This window comes from Chanos chanos, chromosome 15 (assembly GCF_902362185.1).
Source record: "Chanos chanos chromosome 15, fChaCha1.1, whole genome shotgun sequence".
Lineage (NCBI taxonomy): Eukaryota > Metazoa > Chordata > Actinopteri > Gonorynchiformes > Chanidae > Chanos > Chanos chanos.
In genome coordinates, this window is record NC_044509.1 from 11,002,138 (window position 1) to 11,021,685 (window position 19,548).

The window sequence follows — 19,548 nt, forward strand, 5'->3', positions numbered from 1 at the left end:
AACCCTCTCGAAAAATACTTAATAGTAAAATAGTCATTTACAATTTACAATAACGGTTGTCAGTTTAACTCGACTTAAGAGTATATTTTTTTAGTAACAGTATTTCTGCTTGTACTTTATACACCCCTGCGTATGATATTTCAAATAACTAAACATGCATAACCTGTGATATCACGGCTACGATGTTCGGTTCAGTCAAATCGTTTGCTAGGAGTGAAACTGTCAGCTCTCGTCTCATCTGCGTATTTCACCGGAGTAGTTTACAGGTATCGTTAACAGTAATACAACCGGAACTGATGCGAAACCGCAGATAATTTGAATAGGTGACAATTGTTTAAGACTGAGGAGATACTGTGGGATTCAACTCAAAACAAAAGAAAGATGACATTATCAATGCACTCACACCCAGCTGTCCTCCACAAAGCAGTGTTTCTTCCAGAGGGGAAAAAAGAATACCTTGCCTCACTAAGTAAAAAGGGAATTAATTACTTTTAATTAAATAGTTACTTTAGAGCTGTTGAAAGTGAGTAATTGTAGCGCTGGGGAAAGATCACTGTCTTATACTTGTGTGTTCGTATTAATCATGATTAAAGGCTTTGTGTATGTACAGATCTGAGTATGTGATCCACTTGCACTTCAAGATGCTTTGAGGCAATGAAATATACATAGCAGGTAACGTTTTAAAAATGAATGAGTATAAATGTCTCGCCAACAGGACTGCTATTTAGCTTCCAATTCACTACGGAAATCTTCAAGGCAGAAAACGTCTTACTTTGCTAAATGTGTGTAGCCTATGGTATGCCACATAGAGATGAGCTTTGACAGCGAGCATGGTGTGAGGCCATGTAAGAGCGGTCACGCGGGGTTACAGTTGGTCTTATATACACTGTCCTCCTGTGGACAACATCAATATTGCACGTATGTTCCAAGAAGAAAGGTGCCCGCAGAAGCTGTTCTTAATATTCGTATACTTCGAGGTTCTCAGTTTCTCAGACAGACAACGAAAATGAATATTTTAGAATGAGACAAAAACAGCGTTTTGAAAACATTTCAAATTTTATATTGTGGTTTCTAGTATGTTGTTGTCATATTCCAGGGGTTTTGGTCAAAGTAAGGAATAAAGGCAAATCTGACAGAAATCCAGTTCAGTTTTTTTTTGTCTTAAATATCCATACATATGTACAGTCACTCATACACTACAATATCACAGAGCAGCCTAAAATATTGATTGTATGTAAATAAAGTACTGTTTACAAACCTCTCATTCAGCTACTCTCTACAAGTCTAGACCTACTCAGGGATCAACTTGGGTTCTGATTCGGTTAAAGAGACAGATAGAGGTTGAATCAAGCTGGAAATAAAATAAAAATAAGAGACACTTATACAATAGCATTCTGATGTGGGGAAAACAGTTCCATTTCAGATTTGAAAGGAAAGCGAAGATCAGGTCCACTGAGTTACATTTCTGATATATATATATATATTGCTAAAGATCAGGGAACAGAAGTCTTTCCGTTTAGAAGTAAGGACCGTTTATAAAGAGGGTGAAAGGAAAAAAAAAAAAAGCCTCCATTGCTCTAAAGTCCAATGTTAATCAGTCCTGCCCACAGAAACCCTGAGCCCTGCATACTTCAGTGCTCTTTTTCTCTCTCTCTCTCTCTCTCGCTCTCAGTTCTGGCCTGATGTTTCTGAATGCCAGTCCTGAGGACCAGCCTGACCCCCACCATTTAAATAATGATTAACACCAGCAAACCCAGTACACGCAAACAAGGGCTCAGAAATCAGCAGACAAGTTGAATCAGGTGTGGAATGTGTTTAAGATCTCTCCCTGGTCTAACACACCGTCCTGGGTTTGATAATTAGCTGATTACTTTGATCAGGTGTGTCAGAGCAGGAAGGGACCTGCAGAGTTGTGTGTATCCAGGAACAGGATTGGGAAAGGCTGCTCTAACAGAGTTACTGTCAGTTATTTATGGCCTTGATATTGTCTGATGGGCTGAATCAGGTGTGTTAGAGCAGGGCCAGACTAAAAGTATAACATATGAGCAGAACTGACTTCTCTAAACATCACAAAAGAAAAAAAAAAGAAAAAAAAAAATCACACACATTTGTCTCGGTAGCAGGACAGCTGCACTAGAACGAGGCCCAAAAAGAAAAAAAAAAAACAATTGTGTTTTGACAGTCAACATTTCCCTTCTCATTCAAACCTCCAAAATCAACTGAACAATAAACACAACAAAATGAACCAGAGAATGTGAAAAAAAGTGTTACAAAATACAATGAATTCATGAAGATTAAGATCATACAGTCAAAACATTGTCTTGTCTTCCCAAGATTTTTCATTCAAAATCAACAGGACATTAAAAAAAAATCACTATGTAATAGTTGGCTTTCTGATTACCATCAAAAGACATAATATTTCACTACCAGAGAAAAGCTGGATCGTACATGACACATGGTTTGTTAGTTGTTAAACGGTAGGGTTTGGGAAGATACTGTCAGAACTGCTATGCATCTGTAGCAAACATTATAATAAAAATGCTTTTTAAATGATTATTTTTAGTACTGCTTCATTTCAGGTTGACAGAGTTTCAGTGTAGTACTGAGTACAAGCTCCAGTCGAATCTTTGAATCATCGAATGTCTCTGGAAACTTGAAAATTGAGGGCAGTAAACAAAAAGTATGATCTACATTCGGTTGCATGTTTCTCGTGACGATTCAAGCATTAAATAAAGCTCATCGAGTTTAACGTAAACTGTTTTTTTTTTTTTTGTGGAAAGGAATAAACAAAGGTGTAGCCAGATCATGTTCTTTTGTAAATATTTCACTGCCTGTCATGTTTAAGCCTGAAGGAGGTACCAAAACAAATTTATGATCATATTAAGATTTGAATATCCATTTATGGAGGAATAAGTAAACATTTTCTCATGAGATATGTATTTGACATAAAGAGAAAAAAAAAACCCTCAGAAAAAAACAACACAGAAATATTTGAATTCACATCTGAGCGTCATGGATAATCATTAGAAATGATTCATTTCATTATATTCAATTAACTTGTTAAATGCCACTTTATAAGGACAACTGGTAAAAGAGAAAAAAACTTTTAGTTATAGGGTTAGAGATTTTGAAAAGCTATTGTCTGTTAATATATGGAGACTGTGTCAACCTAAACGCAACATTACAAATTCAGTCACAAAATATTCTGGGGAAAATGAGGTGAAAAGATAAAATAATGGCCTGGGAAAAAAAAGCAAAAAAAAAAAAAGCATACTTCTTGTGCAAATTGAACCATACCACAATTGTCTACTTTGAAATGATCTGTCCTCCACAAGATGACTTAAAGCTTGACGCATTGCTTCATACAGAAATTGAATACCCTGCAAGTCTGATTGGATTAAAACACCAAGATATGCAATTTCAGAGGTTTGAGACAATCTGCACGTGCTAAAAAACAAGACGGCAATCATTCTTCAGATGACGATGTTTAGAACATTCACATGAGTGTCCTTGACTTCTGCACAACCAGTGCACATTTTGGTAGATCAATTTAGTGATGCAAAACAGTGGCTATGACGTCATTTATATATATTAATTACGCTATTTTTGGATTAAAATAAACTCTGCTTAATGTTTCAAATATGTATTAACTAACAAAGTATATGTAGACATTTTGTCTAATAACCACAATAAATCAACTACAACTACCTGTTCAACCACTTTTCCCAAAGCCTTGAACATTTTATCTAACAAAATAAAAACAAAAAACAAACAAAATGCCCCTTCAGTCTTGAATGCCCATTATCAATCAGAGAAAAGTTTGAAGGTGACGCCAGTTTCATTTCACTAGGGGCTGAAATTAGTTGTACAGGCTATGCCCACATAAGAAGACGTGTCGGAATTCAGTTAAACACTGTTCCCTTCGGCAGACATATGACCAAAAACCCCAAAAAGAAACACAAACACGAAAACAAAAAGCCATACAGTCATACATGTACTAATCGATATCTAAACAGCTTGACTTAAGAACCGTTTGGAAGTTGTTAAAACTGCATTCCACAAAACTACGAAGACAGGGCGTTTCCTTCACTGCATAAAGAGTCACCTCAATCTTTCAAACTACTCTCAGTACAATTATCTTCAAATTGAGAAGTGACGCGATATCTGGTGGCAATTCTGTTCCTTCCATACAGGGACAGGGGGAGTAGTGCACTGATCGCTATTTTCCTTGTCTTTAAAAACAAACAAACAAACAAACAAACAAACAAAAAACACGTCCATCAGTCAACTCAGAAATGACAGAGAACAGTGTAGGACGTTGTAGAACACTGTTTCCCTGGTTACAATATTACCAACCCTTGGGACAGTGCACACAGCTCCCTTACTCAACAAAACCAATTAACTACCAGAGTCTTGACAAGCTGAGACAGGTGCACCAGCACCTGTGCTTTAGTAACCAAGGAGACACCGTGCTATGCTGTGAGTCCCCAAAACTGGAATTAGCAAACGCTCCTCAAGGACATCCAAGGTCAGAGGGCAGATGGACACTGAGGGTCAACTCTCTTTCTTTGTAACTGACAAAGCAAATACGAAAATATGAATAAATAAAGATATTTTTAGAGTGTTTGTTTTCAGAGGGGAGAATGAAGAAATCTGGAGTGTGAGCAGAGAGAGTGCAGCGTTGTGAATTAGTGATTATTATTACTATTATTATTATTGTTATTATTCTTATTATTTTTGAGCAAACTTCATGCCAATGAGGTCAAAGTGAAAACGAATTATTAAATGTTCTCTCAAAACATCACATTTAACAGTGGTAAAAACCCAAAAGGTTTAACTCTAATAAAAATAAATTACTCCTTCTTAAAGACATCTCTGTTTTCAGCCTCTCCGATATATAGAGAATCAAAATACAAATTTCCCCCTTGTATTTTACTTTACCGCTTACAAACCTAACAAATTAACTTTTTCTTGTCAACAAATAGGCTATATATTTTTTTATTTATTTATTTGTTCACAGGAATTGAATAGTAGTAAACAGCCCCTCTCTGTATGGTTATTTGGGGTAAGGGATCATTCTCCTGCTGGAACAAGCCAAAAAGGGAGTTCTGACTGACCCAAGAACTTTGGAGGAAGACTGCGTCATGTCACAGTACCTCACCTTTTTACCCATGATCTTAAAAATATGAGAACTCATGAGCTTTTGGGTACACTGAAAACCAGCTGGAGAAATGACAGGTAAACTGATTAGACGCAACTCCCCCTCCTCCCCTCCTTCTGTCTGTCTTTCTTTCTTTCTTTCTTTTTTGTTTGTTTTGTTTTGCAGAGGAATGGACAGAGGGAGGAAGAGGAGAGGTGCAGACTGCAGGAGAGAAAGACTTTAGTAAGGCTTAAGTCTCTGTCGAACATCGCCGGGCTCTTGATGTCCTGCTGCGTGTTGTCGGTCGTTGGCTGCGGGAGATGGTCTGGGAGTTGGTCGGTGCGTCTGAATTCCAGGATATGAGAGACCTGTGTAATGTGAATGTGTATGTCTTTGTGTGTGTGTGTGTGTGTGTGCGTGTGTGTGTGCGTGTGTGGCGGGCTACAGGCCGGTTTTTCACTGCTCTTCCAGCCAAGACGGTTTGTCAGCTCCCGGGGGCTTGAGCTTTATGCTGAACTGCTTGAGGGTCTGTTCCAGCTGCTGCTGGTTTCCAGCGAAGTAAGCCGAGATGGCGTTATGGAAGAGAAGAAGCTGCTTGTGCATCACTTTCACCTGTTAGAGGGAGGAATAAAACGTAAAATGTCATATCTACTGGAGGGTCCAGGCCTGTAACGTTCAAACAATCTCATTCTGTAAAACGTTCGGTGACATGCTTCTCGTGAAAATGATTAATCTGACAGAATGACTCCAGGCCTTCCAACAGATGGCTACAGATATTCATGGTGAAAAAAAAATAAAAAAAGATCTATGAATTTATGGATACTGATGTGAGGGGGGGGGGGGCGACAAAAGACAGATAAGGGGCACCTTGTTTTCTTCCAAGAACTTGAGTTTGATGGTGACATCACTTCGCAGTCGCTCGTATTTGTCTTTGTGGACCTGGTAGTCCTGCTGGGCAGCCTCGATCCGGGCCACTGTCACGGCGTCCCGAGGGCCCAGGTTCAGCTCCTCCAGGTCGGCCCGGTACGCGTCAAACTCCAGCCTGGATCAGGGAGAACGGGTCAGAGCGTGGTGGAGGTTATGGGTTAGGCGTTTATGAAGAAAGATAAAGAGGAAGAAGGAGGGAAGGGTGGAACAGGTGAAGGGCAGAAAAAATGCAAATTGGGGGAAAGGCGACGAGGTCAGGAACGTCTGGTCTTCAATTTGAAATTTTAGATGTTTTAATATTGGGTTTCGCTCAAAGCTGAGACAGGTCACAAAGGCATGTATAGGGTGTGTATTTCACCTTTAACTGAATGCAGAGGACTCTGACATTCTCTGATATCTAGGAAAATGAGTAACGCTTTGCACATTCATTCAATACCAACATCTATGAACACGTGCAACATAACTCAGCACCAAACAGACTCTACAACATTCAATTACCCTCTCCAGTGATCAAAGAAACATTACCCTATAAAACTTACTGGCATCTGAAGCTTTGTTCTTTCATTATGACTTGTGCATCAGAAACTCGGTCGGCTGTTGAAGCTGATGAATTTTAACCCTTCAACTCATTTCTCAAGGACTTAACTTTCATTTTATAACGGGAATCACTGAGAGAATATAAAATGTTTTGTTAATGTTTTTTTAATGCGCAGGGAACATGAAGCTGTGTTTTTACCTCGCATTCTCGTACATCTTGATAGTCATCAAGGTGTCCTCCATTGTCTTGTTCACAAGTGTATTGATGCTGGAAACAAAAAAGTTGATGGCGCCCAAAAGAGTTTCGCCATTCTTGCATAACAGTTTCTGCGTCTCTGCGTTGTAGCCAAACTCGTCCTGGGCGTAAACAATAGCGGATAGTCAAACAGAAGCCCGGTGCATCGCTGTACCGCATCTCTCATAAGAAAAACGACCGTAATGTGAACGTAACTGAGTGCACTATTACAACCACAATGTGTACACAATCACAACGCAAACAATAAAGAGCTGAAATGAAAAACAAATGAATGGTCACTGTGTATTATCATCAAAACGATTGCCGTCTCCATCAAGAGTCTTGCGCTATTAGCCGACTCACCCGAAGTTCCGGAGATTTCTGGCTGAGGTCGGCAAACGTGTCTCCCAAAGCGTGCTGGGTCTGCACCATGCTGTAGAAGTGGTTGGTGAGCGCTCGGGCTAAGCGGAGGACGTTCTCGTATTTGCGCTTGGTGTCTCGCAGCACTTCGATCTGCGCCTCCAGCTCCAGGTCCACCGTCCGTGAGCCGCGGCCGAACCGTTCCGAGATCAACTGTTTGGTACACTGGAGGAGGGAAGCGGACAGCGAGGGGTACGGGTGAGGGTGTCGTAAAACCGTTTGATGCGTATTCAGTTATAAAGGGAGCACAACAGCAAGCAGAGAGAGAGAGAGAGAGAGAGAGAGAGAGAGAGAGAGAGCACAACAGCAAGCAGAGAGAGAGAGAGAGAGAGAGAGAGGGAGAGAGAGCACAACAGCAAGCAGAGAGAGAGAGAGAGAGAGAGAGAGAGGGAGAGAGAGGGAGAGAGAGGGAGAGAGAGAGATAAGGAAGGGATAATGTTAAGAAAACAAGGACTTCATCAGAAAATAAAGCGTGGCTGAGTGATAGGACTGATACAAAGCACAGTGCATTTAATAATCCCAGAGAGGTCTAATTCCCTAAAAACTGGCTTGTGTCAGTCCGCTGTATCATGCTTATTCCGTAACTACTTACCTCAAAACATATCTCTGAAAATAATATTTAACATTTTCTTATTAAAGGACGTTTGTCACTTTGACAGTCTCTTCCACATAAAGTGATTTCTACCCCAGTCTGCTGGCTGTTTGCTCCATCTTGTTTGCTTGCTTGCTAAACCTGACATCTCATTGTTAGTTTAATGCTTTGCGCTGTCAACCCAAATCCCTTTGTTCCTTGCTGAAGACTGATTCATTTCAACAACTACCATTCACCACTCTCTCTGCACGTATAATGCCTACTTACAGACCAATCAGAATCAAAGTATTTACAAGTGCTGTGGAATGAGTCTGTTTTAAAGTAGTGTTTCAAAACTCTAGTACAATGGAACATATTTTTGTTCCAGTCAGACAAGCACTACCACACTGTCAGATGTGATTAATGGAATCACATCATGAGAGTTAACAGAATTACAGTGTTACACTGGAACAGCACAATGCTGGTACTGAGGAAACTGCAGGTGTAAATGAGGTCTCAAAGGCTTTTGCTGTTGATTTAAGTTTAAAGAGTGAGTACTTTATAAGTGTTGAGGCCCCATTTCTTCATGATGTCGAATTTCTCCACAGCAACCCCCCTCGTGGCCTCCTCGGCGGTCATGGAGGAGCTACTGCTGCTGTGATGCATGTTGGGCCCTGACAAGTGGACAGAGAAACGGTGATCATAAAACCAAAGCCTAACCTCAGGTTGCACTTTACAAACCATCCGTATCACAGTCACAAACCCACTTTTGTTTCTCGCTGCGTTTGTCTGCACAAACTTGCATACAAACAGGTAAAAGCTAATGGGTAACTAAAATAAGTATTAGGCTAACACTTTACCAAGGTGGAGATTGTTTATATTATACTGACAAAACCATGCAAAGATACAGACCTGACATGACTTGAAACAAGAGACGTTTCTGTTTAGTTGGCTATTTTTTTACACCTGTCTTATAAAAGGCATCTCTTTGAGGCCTTCAACAAACATTCTGCAGCATACGAAAGAGCAGCCATTAACCCTGTGCCAGCATGGAGACAGCACAGTGACAGCAGCATAGGTGAGATGACAGACACGAGGCAGGAGCGAATGAGGCTGAAGAGAATGAGGAGGGAGGGTGTATCCTGAGTCTTTAGGATACCTGGGATGTCCTCTGATTGGCTGGCTATTCGGCTGGCGGCAGATGGGCTTGGGGAAATGTGATAACCCCTGGACTTCATTCGCAGGTCTGGAGTGGGTGTGGCCATGATAGGGTGGGGAAGGGGGAGGGGTTTCGGGGTTTTAAAGGTTGAATGTATGGGAGGATATTTGGAATGGTTGAGAGATGACGGGTGGGATGGTTTCAGACGTAATTGGGATTTGAAAGCGGATTTGTTTCGGATTTTGTTTTGTGTGTGTGTGTGTGTGTGTGTGTGAGAGAGAGAGAGTGAGTGACAGGGGAAATGGCAGAGAATATGTATGAAAGTAATGGCATGTGTGTTGATGGTCATTGCATATATGCAGAGGGACATATGAAGGGACAGGACAGGGAGACAGGAAATAGGTAGAGGAAACAGGAACAGGAACACAGAAAATAAAGGTCAGGGAAAAGAAAGAGAGAGACAGAGAAGGATAACAAGAGACAAGATCAATGGAAGACATAGACATGAGAATATGAACAGAAATGACAATTAGTGGTAGGTAATTAATTACTATGGATGTCTAATGGAAAACAGATGGCAACATAACGTTTGATAGCTGACACTACAAATTAATCTTTGTAAAATTCATCACAAGGTCAAACCCAAAAATCCACCAATTGTCATGACTACTGACAAATCACCTTAAACAGCTGACACCAACGTCAAGGACAAGTACAAGCAACCGAGAGAGTTGACAGTGAAAGTTTTTGAATTTACAGATAAAAAGGTAAAAGGCATGTTTTCATGTGATTGATTGATACATTTTAAACGACACAGAACCAGCCTGCAGAGGTACCGTGAAGAGAGAAAGAGGCGGGTTTTTGACAATGCAATCAACAGAATAGACACAGAAAGACTGATTTAACGTCGGGTTTGATTTTCTTTAGCCGAAAGCAAGGCAGAGAGCTTGAGAGCTAGAGGACAATCACAGTCAAAGAAAGAAAGAAAAGAAATCACTCAGTGCAGCTCCTGCTTCAGAGAGAGAGACAGAAAAAAGACATGAATGAGGAACGCAGAAATGAACTCAGAAAAAGCGACGTCAACGACAAAGAATGACTGAATTCACCAAATTGAGGAGTGTCCAGTACCCTAGAGAGTGAAAAGGGCATTTAGAAAAAGACAGACAACTGAGGCCAGTCTCTGAAGACGTAATGAAAGAGAGAAAGAGAGAGAGAGAGAGAGAGAGAGAGAGGTGTTGATTAGAAACCTTGTCCAGGTGCTGGGATGCGTCTGTTGCCCACAAAATCAGAGTTGAAACGGACAGCAGGGCCTGGGAAAGGAGAAAAATAGCACGCCCAAACTGAGTCTGCCACTAAAGAACAGCGTCAAGATGGTGAAGCTTTGATTTTTGCTTAAGTGAAACAACACACATCCAATTTAGTTTTTTTTTTTTTTTTTAGATTCGGTTGTTTTTTTTTTCTTTTCTTTTCTTTCTTTTTTTTTGGCTGCATCAGATTGTCTGTGGTGCTAAAATTAGATGGAAATTCAAGTCTTTGCTTTTAAATGTTGGTCTGTTATATTAGTTCAGCCAGGGATAATTCTCGACATCTACACCGCTAGCACAATAAACTCAGTCAGGGTAATATAATCCATCACTTCTCCAATCCGCCGCACTCTTTCAGGCCCAACCATGGGAAATCACAGAATGGAAAACAATAACAAAGTAACTGAAGCAGAAAATTATGCAAATCTTTCAATGGACATTTACAACCAAGTGTTCCAAATAAAGAAAGCGTAAGCACTGCAACATGTGAGGTTTTTTTTTTTTTTTTTCCATTCATATTTTCCTACAAACCGACAGAACGTCCATTCCAGTGTGTGCTCGTGAACTAATGCAAATATGTATTTAAAAAAAGACCTCCGGAAAAAAAAAAAGAAAAAGAGAACACATTCCAACTGCATGAGAGTGAGTAAACCATCTGGAAACTTCTCAGGAAAAAGCAGGGCGAGAGAGAGACAAAGCTAGACGAAGATAAGGGATTTTGCCGCTTTAAAGGGTTCGTATTTCAAAAGATTTCTAAGAGGATTCTCCCATGAACAGTTTTTCCAACCTGAAATGAATATGACGTTTCGTAAATGACCAGAGAGATCACATTCTTTGATTGGTTCCTCAAGAAAAAAAAAAACAAGAAAGAGAGGCAGAGCAAGAGAGGGGGGGGGGGTGCGGGACAATACCTTTGATGGAGCTGGTTGGAATGATGCCCTCTGCTGTACCTCCATAGCCACCTGATACGATACTGGTCTCATTCAGATTGGGCCCAGATACCATCACCTGCTGAAGATCCTGCCCACGGAGAGACAGAGACAGAGAGAGACAGAGAGAGAGAGAGAGAGAGAGAGAGAGACAGAGAGAGAGAGAGAGAGAGAGAGAGGGAGAGAGAGAGAGAGAGAGAGAGAGAGAGAGAGAGAGAGAGACAGAGACAGAGACAGAGACAGAGACAGAGACAGAGATGTTCTTATTCACACTCTGAGAACAAGTGAACGTCCAGGTCTAGAATGAGACTGACACCCACAGGGGGCCACGTTATTAGAAACATCGACCTTCTAGGCAAATCGTGTTGGAGTACAATGAGAGATTAAGGCCTGTCCTTTCCCCCCTTCATCAATGGTCAGTTTCTGACCACAGGGACCACTATTGGCTGGATATTTTTGGACGGCTTTCCACCCCTAAACCCAGCAGTGACGCTGATTGTGTGTATAAACCCCAGCAACACTGCTGTGTCTAACGCACTCACACCAAGCATGTCACCCAGTACCACACCACTACCACCTTAGTGCCACTGCTGGGCTGAGAATGGTCTGCCACCCAAATAATATCAACACCAGTTTTGTGGTCAGAAATAGATCATTGATGAGGGTGGATGACAAACTGTGCAACAGATGGGCTACAGTCTGTGATTCTACACCTGTATAATAATGTACCCGTATGGCAGGTATACCTAACAAAGTGGTCAGTGAGCGTAAGTCCAAGGTAGTTGTTTCTAATACAGTGGCCAGCGATTACAGTCTTTAGTGATGGGGGGAAAGTGGTGTTAAAAACCCAAAGATGTTTGCCAAAGGACCTATTACACCTCTCCAAGGAGGGTGGAAAACAAACTCAAGAGAAGTTATCAAAGAATGGAGCTCTGATAGCAAATATTTACCTACACTTGAAGCCCATGTATCATTTATAGTTTTATATATTTATATACATATACATTCGTGTGTGTGTGTGTGTGTGTGTATGCACACTGATCCTATATCCGGATATGAAATCAATCTTTATCTTATAGATTAATTCATAAGCAGCGCCTGTTAATACAGTGGACCCACAGGAAATGTGGAGAGAGCCATAAAATATGCATAACACACCCGTGTCCAATATATATTTAAGCATTTGAATGACTGGGCTCTGTCACAGTACTTTTACACGGCTCCTTAACCTCGTGCCCTTTTCAACTAGAATTCCATTTATTAAAATTGTATGAGGACTGAGTGCGCTGAAACAACACCAAAGAAACATCACAGGCATGGCTTACAGAGCCTTCATCAAAACTGCCATATATCCTATTAATCAAGGGAGCAAGGTCACAAGGAAAAGGAGCATTAGGGAGAATTGGGACAGGGCCCAATCAGTCAGATACTTCCAACACTTATTAAACCCAGGTCTAATACACAGCACAAGACGCTGAGCTATCACGCAGCACTCAATGTTACACAGCTCGGTGGAAGAGAGGGGTTTATAAATTCTCCGCTGTCCGCTTACTCGTGCCGGGAAAAAAAAACAAAAAAACAAAAGCGAACTGAAACTATATTTAACCTTATCTGAGCCTACAGAGTGCTGTTGTTACGAGATTACGAACCCGTCCCTGGATCTCAAAGGGAGAGCAGTGCTTAGCTCTTCCAGTGCTCCATAGCAAAACTTCCCCCGTGGAGTCATCACGCGAATTACAAAGCTATATGTCAGCGTGGCTGTACGTTCACTCTGAATTAGCGTCTGCTGAGGACAGCAACCCCAGCTCCGTGACATCGGTGCTGTTAATGCCATCTGATGCCAGGCTGACGGAAAAAAACAAAAAATAAATAAAAAAATAGCGAATGAACTGAACTGCCGGAAGAGGACAATCATTCCCCTCCATTTAAACAAACCCAACCCATGTAAACACATCTGTTAGGACAAACAAGGCCACGTCAGACTCGCAGTGCTATGCGTGTGCGTGTGCGTGTGCGCGTGTGTGTGTCTGCTTGTGTGCTACTTCTTCAAAAGGGCATTTAATGACATTAATTTTTTTTTTTAAATATCGAGAGCAAACAAAATTAAGCTCTCACTGCAGTACACTTAAGTCAACAATAAAGGATTAGTGAGACACACTGGTTATACAGTAAGTACAAACACAAGTAGGGAGTCAATGCAGACAAAGGTTAGGATTAATTATGACATCCATGGGAACCCCATTCAAACCAAGCCATTCATCCATTTCACCCCTGGTCCACTATAGATTTCTTTTGTTAAACTATGCCTTTAGTTAGAGTAACACCAGTGCTATTGTGTAAATGCCACAGGATGCTTTTCAAACCAAATTTGGTTTTATTTTATTATCTCTCATTCTGGTAAGAGCACCACTTTAAGGAAAGCTGCATCAATGAATATGGGTCCCATCTGATTTAAATAAATCCATAAAACCAACTGCATACATTTTATGTGCAAATCTGAGTAAGGGTGTCCGTTCAAAAAAAAAAAAAAAGAAACTTAAAAAAAAAGTGATTCACCATGAGGTTTGAGAGACATCCTGTAGCAGTTTTTGGGATTTAAAGCTCAATTATGAGCCTCTGTTTCCTGCCCCACACACACACACACACACACACACACACCCACCCACCACACACACAAACAAACCCTTGCCCAGTGCCCTTTCTCACCCTCTGGCCAGTTGGCCTCCATACCTTCTCATTTAAGTTCCACTGTATCTTTGCAGCCTGCACATGGTGGCGTAAAAGACAACGAAAGGACACACAGGGGGGAAAAAAAAGAACAAAAATTATAACAAAACAAACCAAAAAAAAAAAAAAATCATAACACAACGTGATGCAGATTCAGACACTGACAAATTAATGAAAAAAAAGAAAGAAAAAAGACGTCATTGATGAGATGCTGTTCTTTCTGTAGGGGGAGCAGATGGCAGACGAAAGAGGAAAAAAAAAGAAAAACGAAACACAAGGCATTTTGCTGACATGGAGCTGCACCACACTGGTGCCAAGGATACCAAAAAATTCCACTTTTCATGGGGAGGAGCCTGGTTAGGAAGTACACTGACGAGGGGAAAAAATGACAGGTAAATCAGCAAGAACACTGGAACAATGGAGTCAGGATTCTGCCCTCTCTTCTTCTACACTTGTCTGAAACATTTTTTTAAGAAGCAGCAGTATAAATGCTACTAATAAAGGTTAGATTATCAAACATTAGGTTGTTATCTGACCATCTAAGAGGGACACTACAATTTTAAGTGAACACATTCCTCTGTGGTTATGAACGGCCTTTGGCAAAGATTCTCGTCGGTCACACTACGCTTAGAGAACATTAAGAGTGGATAGACCGCACATCCTCGACAGACAGGATAGGCCAAAGACGAGAGTGTCTGATAAAGTCGAGCGCTTTGCATACAGTTTTCATACTCTCGCTTCGTACTGTCAGGCTTTAGCTAACTGATCCATCCTGAAGATGTGGTTGTGAACTGTAACATGCTGCAAAACCATGTGGCCGTGTTTACATATACTATAAACTAGAAAAAATTTAGGATTTGAGGAAAGCACATTAGCATCTGATCAAGTAACAAGAATCTAAACTTTCAATTACGAGCAGCCCCACTGACTGCGTTAGATTTTTTCTTTTCCCCCTTTTTTTTTTTTTGTTAAATGTTGAGTTTTTGTTTTTTGTTCCAATATGTTTTTCTGTTCTAGATTTTCAGTGATGCTGCTTTCTTTTTTTTTTTAGAGGCACTTGTGTCTTGTTTTCTGAGCTAATCTCTTGGGGTTTATAGTACAGACATACAGAATAGTATGTCCTGTTTACTAAGTAGAACAGATACTTTTGGGAAACATTACCACCCCCCCCCCCCCAAAAAAAAAAAAAATTGGGAGAGCAGGGCCTATTCCACTGCTCAGAGAGCCTCTCAATTCAACCATCCCAGAATTCAACAAGACACATCTGTCTCATGTCTACCTGAAGGATCAAACATATAAGAAGTTAAAGCAGTTCTGAAACAGTAAATACATAAGTTCATTTAAATAAAACCAATGTTTAGCTTTGCAGCTAGGACATTCTCCTTAACCGCTAAATTAAAAAAATGAAAGCATATGCACCGGCTATCTGTTTGCGCACCATTCCCAATCCCGGATACTGGGGTAGAGTTTTGTCACTTTAACAAGGTGTGCCCTGGAAATTCTCAGGCTTATGTTTACATAGGGTAGCAACTCCAGTCAACTTATCTGTTTCCTTTTGCCTTGAAATGCACTGCTATTGACTTAACCCAGCACCTAAGGCTTGCGTGAATACGATGTTAGCAATTGGGCGAAAGGCTTTATAAACGCCTTGGGGCACACTCTTATTTGTCACAGGCTCCCAGTGGAGAATGGAGAACAATCCATCTTTGTTCACTAAGAAGGAGCAAAATATTTTAGACTGCTTCAAAATGACTGTCATGTCTCTGTTAAGCAGGAATTTAAGAGGCAGTTTCAGAAGCAGTTTCAGGTCCTTTTTTTAGATTAAAAAAAAAAAACCTTAAGTGTGGCCCCAAAAGTGGAGAGCCCCAAAAAGTACTTAAACTAACATTTTAGGAGAAATGCTTATTACTTGTGGGAAAGCAACCTGTCGAGGTCATCTGTTTACTGCACCTGTATGTTTTCTGTCTTTTTTTTTTTAAACTAGTGCCCCTGTGTTATTGTGAAACTCCAGGAGATAACAGCCGTAAACTCGCTAAGAAAGGGAAAAAGTCCATGAGTTGAAACGCTAAGGACTTTGCTTTGGCGGATATTGTTTTTGCTGCAAGACACCAACAGAGAAGCTAACCTTCATTTGACATGGAGAAGAAAAAAAAAATACGGGCTGATAATATCGAATGTAAAGAATTGATTACCATAAACCGAATGCATATGTAGGCATTCATTCCATTTGTTCCAAGCCTCAAACTGAATAACAAACTTCGATTTCTAGTCCGGACCCAAATCCGTACCATACCCTCAACCTTTACCTATTCACGCTTTACCTTTTATTCTAATCTTCCTAAGAGGGGATGGCACTGAATGATCTAATGCTTGTCTGACTGTTTTTTTCCCTTCCTCTCTCAGTAGTTAACACATGTAAGGAAGGATCCAACAGGGAGAAAGCAACGACCCACCTGCTCCAGGCTGTCATCCTCTGCTAGGGTCCTTGAATCTCCGTTACTGTTGATGGGGATCTCCATGGTGGCTGCTTTACTCATGATACTGTCTGTCATGGTGAAGTGTCACTGAGAGAAGAGGGTGGAGAAAAAAAAAAAGAGAGAGAGAGAGAGAGAGAGATGGCAGGTAATGGGAAAAGAAGCAGTAGATAGAAGAGATTTACTGTTTATGTTCAAAAACAGAGGTGTCTGCATCACATAATATAGCCTCCAAACAACAGGCTTCTTCAGTATGCTAAAGAAAATATTAATAAAATTAAGAAAAAAAAAGAAACAATGCCTTTCACTGAATCATTATTCATTCCATCTGGAGTTTCAGTATGTCCACAAATCAAACTGGCAAAGCTTGTAATTTTTTTTTGAAGGTGTGAAGCCTCGGTATAATAATCCAGGCCATTAAGGGTTGTCGCTAAAAAGAAGATTCAGTAAACATTGGGAAAGACTGCACTGTGAAAAAACTGGGTTATCCAATAATCACAGGGCCCAACCCCTAACTCTATCTAAGGAATGGACTGCAAGTTCAAAGAAGCTAATCTTAACTCTTTAGATTACTAATTACTTAAGAGTTAGCCTTCGGCATGAATGCAGGAAACCTCTTAATAGTCACATGTCTCCTTCAACTGGGCATTTGGCACAGCAGGACTGGCTGTTTGGCCTTTCTGCTAAGATGTGCATTCTGAGCAGTGGTGTGGAGGAATATTTCCCTGCTCACCAAGAGAAAAAAAATCTGACACAAAGCTCATGTCAAAAGGGGCTTCAGTTTTCATCTGTGAACTGTAGGACAAACGGCACAAAATAAATTTCTACTCACTCGATCCTCACTGACTATAGCAGGGTGGTTCAAAGAGGCCAGGAAACGGCTCCTCACTCTAATAGTGAAATAGAGGGATGTGACAAGCACCACTAGCAAGATGCTGTTACCTCACTAGTGAATCAGCACACACGTTTGTGTCCTAAGGCAATGTTTGCTCAGCTAAACTAAACTTTGACAAAGCACTAATGGGCGGTAAGGGTGGTAGTAAAGGAATTTGCAACAGAGGGTGTAGGCTTACGACGTTGAAACTACGAACACTTAAACATGTGCTTGAAGGCACACGTTAGACATTCAAGAAGAGTTGGAGTTTATATGGGTTGATCAATCCGTGTGCACTATGAGCAAACTACTGGTGTGAAATATACGGAAAGCGAAAACTGGTGATTTGTTGGGGATAAATTCCATCAAGGGAGATGGGGAAAATATTCACCGTGTTCTTTCCCCAGAGAACCTTATCAGAGCACATGACTCCCTACAGTCGTTAACAATCTTACCAATTCGACTTAATGCTGGTAAACACAAAATGCTGCAGTTAAATTCGCTTTACAGTGTTTATCACGGTTACGAGCACGTAGTGTTTGAAGATCACTTGTAATAGCCTATGGACAAACAAAAAGCATCCCAAGCTCTCGAACGCGAAGGCTAACTCACAGCTGTTCGTTGATCATCTGAACGCAACCCTACAGCAGCGTGACATTTAACCAAGGACGGACTTTTGACAACCAATTGGACACGGTTCTTCCAAGACACAAACACTCTATGCCATGAACAACACAAATGTTCGGTCAAAAGAGAGACTATTTAAAATTGAGTATCATATTATTGTAAAAATGAAGCAATCGTAATAAGAAGAAACATCTTTACTTTCACATATTATCATTTAAACGCTCCGGAAAATGTACTCAGGAGAAGTACGACCACCTGAGACAGCACCTGCGACAGGTGCATGAAGGCGATACATGAACGCAAGACATGACAAAAAAGAATACCGAAACATCAATTAAATGGGCCCAGACAAAACGAACACAACAGCACTCGTTTAAAGCGCCACCTTTGTGATAAATGGCGATAAAATTCTTAACTTTAGCAGCCGATCTTACTCGTGTGGCTTTTTTTTTTCCAAAGCACGGATCTTCCGTCTTTTTTATCCGAGACAAATCGGCTGCCTACGTGTTTCCCGAGACTGCCTCAGTTTCCAGGGCCAAAGCATCCAGGGTCCAACTGTCGGTCCGTCTAAATGTAGCCTTGGGCCCTCTCTATAAAATCCCTTTCTGAGCATCCTAATAATTGCTTCCCAGATGTACTGGTCACGCACTTAGCACATGAATTTTACAAGTGACAAAGTGTCCGCAAAAAAAAAATATCAAGAGCATTTTAGGTAAACAGATTTCACCTGACATAGAAATAAAATTAACAGTGTGGCTTTACCTTGTTAGGATTAGCTGTTTGACAAGCTAACTGGCTTGTGTATTCCAGTTCATGCGCAAGCTAACGACGCTGTCAGTCCAGTTTAAATGCGAAAGTATCACAATAATGCATTCGGGAAAAAACGGTTTTAGATTATTCGCTAAAAGAGACGTATTTCATGCCCCACCGGTTCCTCTGTGCCTACGACATCTAGTTCGTATTATTTGGAGATCCGGCCACCAGCAGGCACCAAATGCTTTGCGGAACTGACGACAGCTACGATTTTCCTTGGACAACGTGGAATACGCACTTTGTGTACAAGAGGTAGCCATATTGGGGAGGGCAAGAACGAAGAGTCTGCATTTCGCTCTTTCATCCTGACAGTCAGTCGCTATGTTTCCTTACAGTTAAAAAACGTTACAACACAAATAAAAACAACACAACGACAGCAGCAACTACAACAACAACAGCAGCAGCAACAAAAATAATTAACACAAATTCAGTGTTATTCAATAAGAAATCCTACAAGATAGCGAAATGTTTATCTGTAGTATACCCAGCGCTCCATTCTTAGGCTATATGTCCAATGCCCCTTTGATGTATTAAAATATGTTTCACATGGATATTAAAAACTAGATGTTTTCACACTATTAGCGACACATCACAAGCGGTAAAGAGCAGTCCTTTTTTATTGTTGTTTTACTATGTTATACTTTCTTTTTGTAGCAAAAATGAAACATATGTAATTAAATAAGTGTCCCGACAAAAGAGGAGTTAAGAACATGACTGAATTTAACTATGTTATCCGGGTTGTCTAACTGAGACTCCTCTGGCATCGTGTTGTACTATTGCAGTATTCTCGTGTGTGTGTGTGTGTGTGTGA

General features: G+C 40.7%; 1 protein-coding gene across 2 annotated transcripts; it reads right to left on the reverse strand.

The window, feature by feature from the left end:
• Positions 1–5,346: 5,346 nt before the first annotated feature.
• Positions 5,347–18,734, reverse strand: arfip2b (ADP-ribosylation factor interacting protein 2b). 2 transcript variants are annotated; one of them, XM_030792630.1, is made up of 11 exons: positions 18,687–18,734; positions 16,403–16,513; positions 13,953–13,985; positions 11,205–11,313; positions 10,237–10,299; positions 8,990–9,076; positions 8,389–8,504; positions 7,203–7,424; positions 6,804–6,961; positions 6,008–6,182; positions 5,347–5,752 (listed from the first exon to the last, which is right to left on the reverse strand). In XM_030792630.1, exons 2-11 carry the CDS (start codon positions 16,499–16,501, stop codon positions 5,597–5,599), a joined length of 1,218 nt encoding a protein of 405 aa, XP_030648490.1. In that variant the 5' UTR covers positions 16,502–16,513; positions 18,687–18,734; the 3' UTR covers positions 5,347–5,596. The 2 variants fall into 2 exon arrangements, with proteins under 2 accessions (XP_030648490.1, XP_030648491.1); XM_030792631.1 differs by lacking the exons at positions 8,990–9,076; positions 10,237–10,299.
• Between the last annotated feature and the right edge of the window lie 814 nt (positions 18,735–19,548).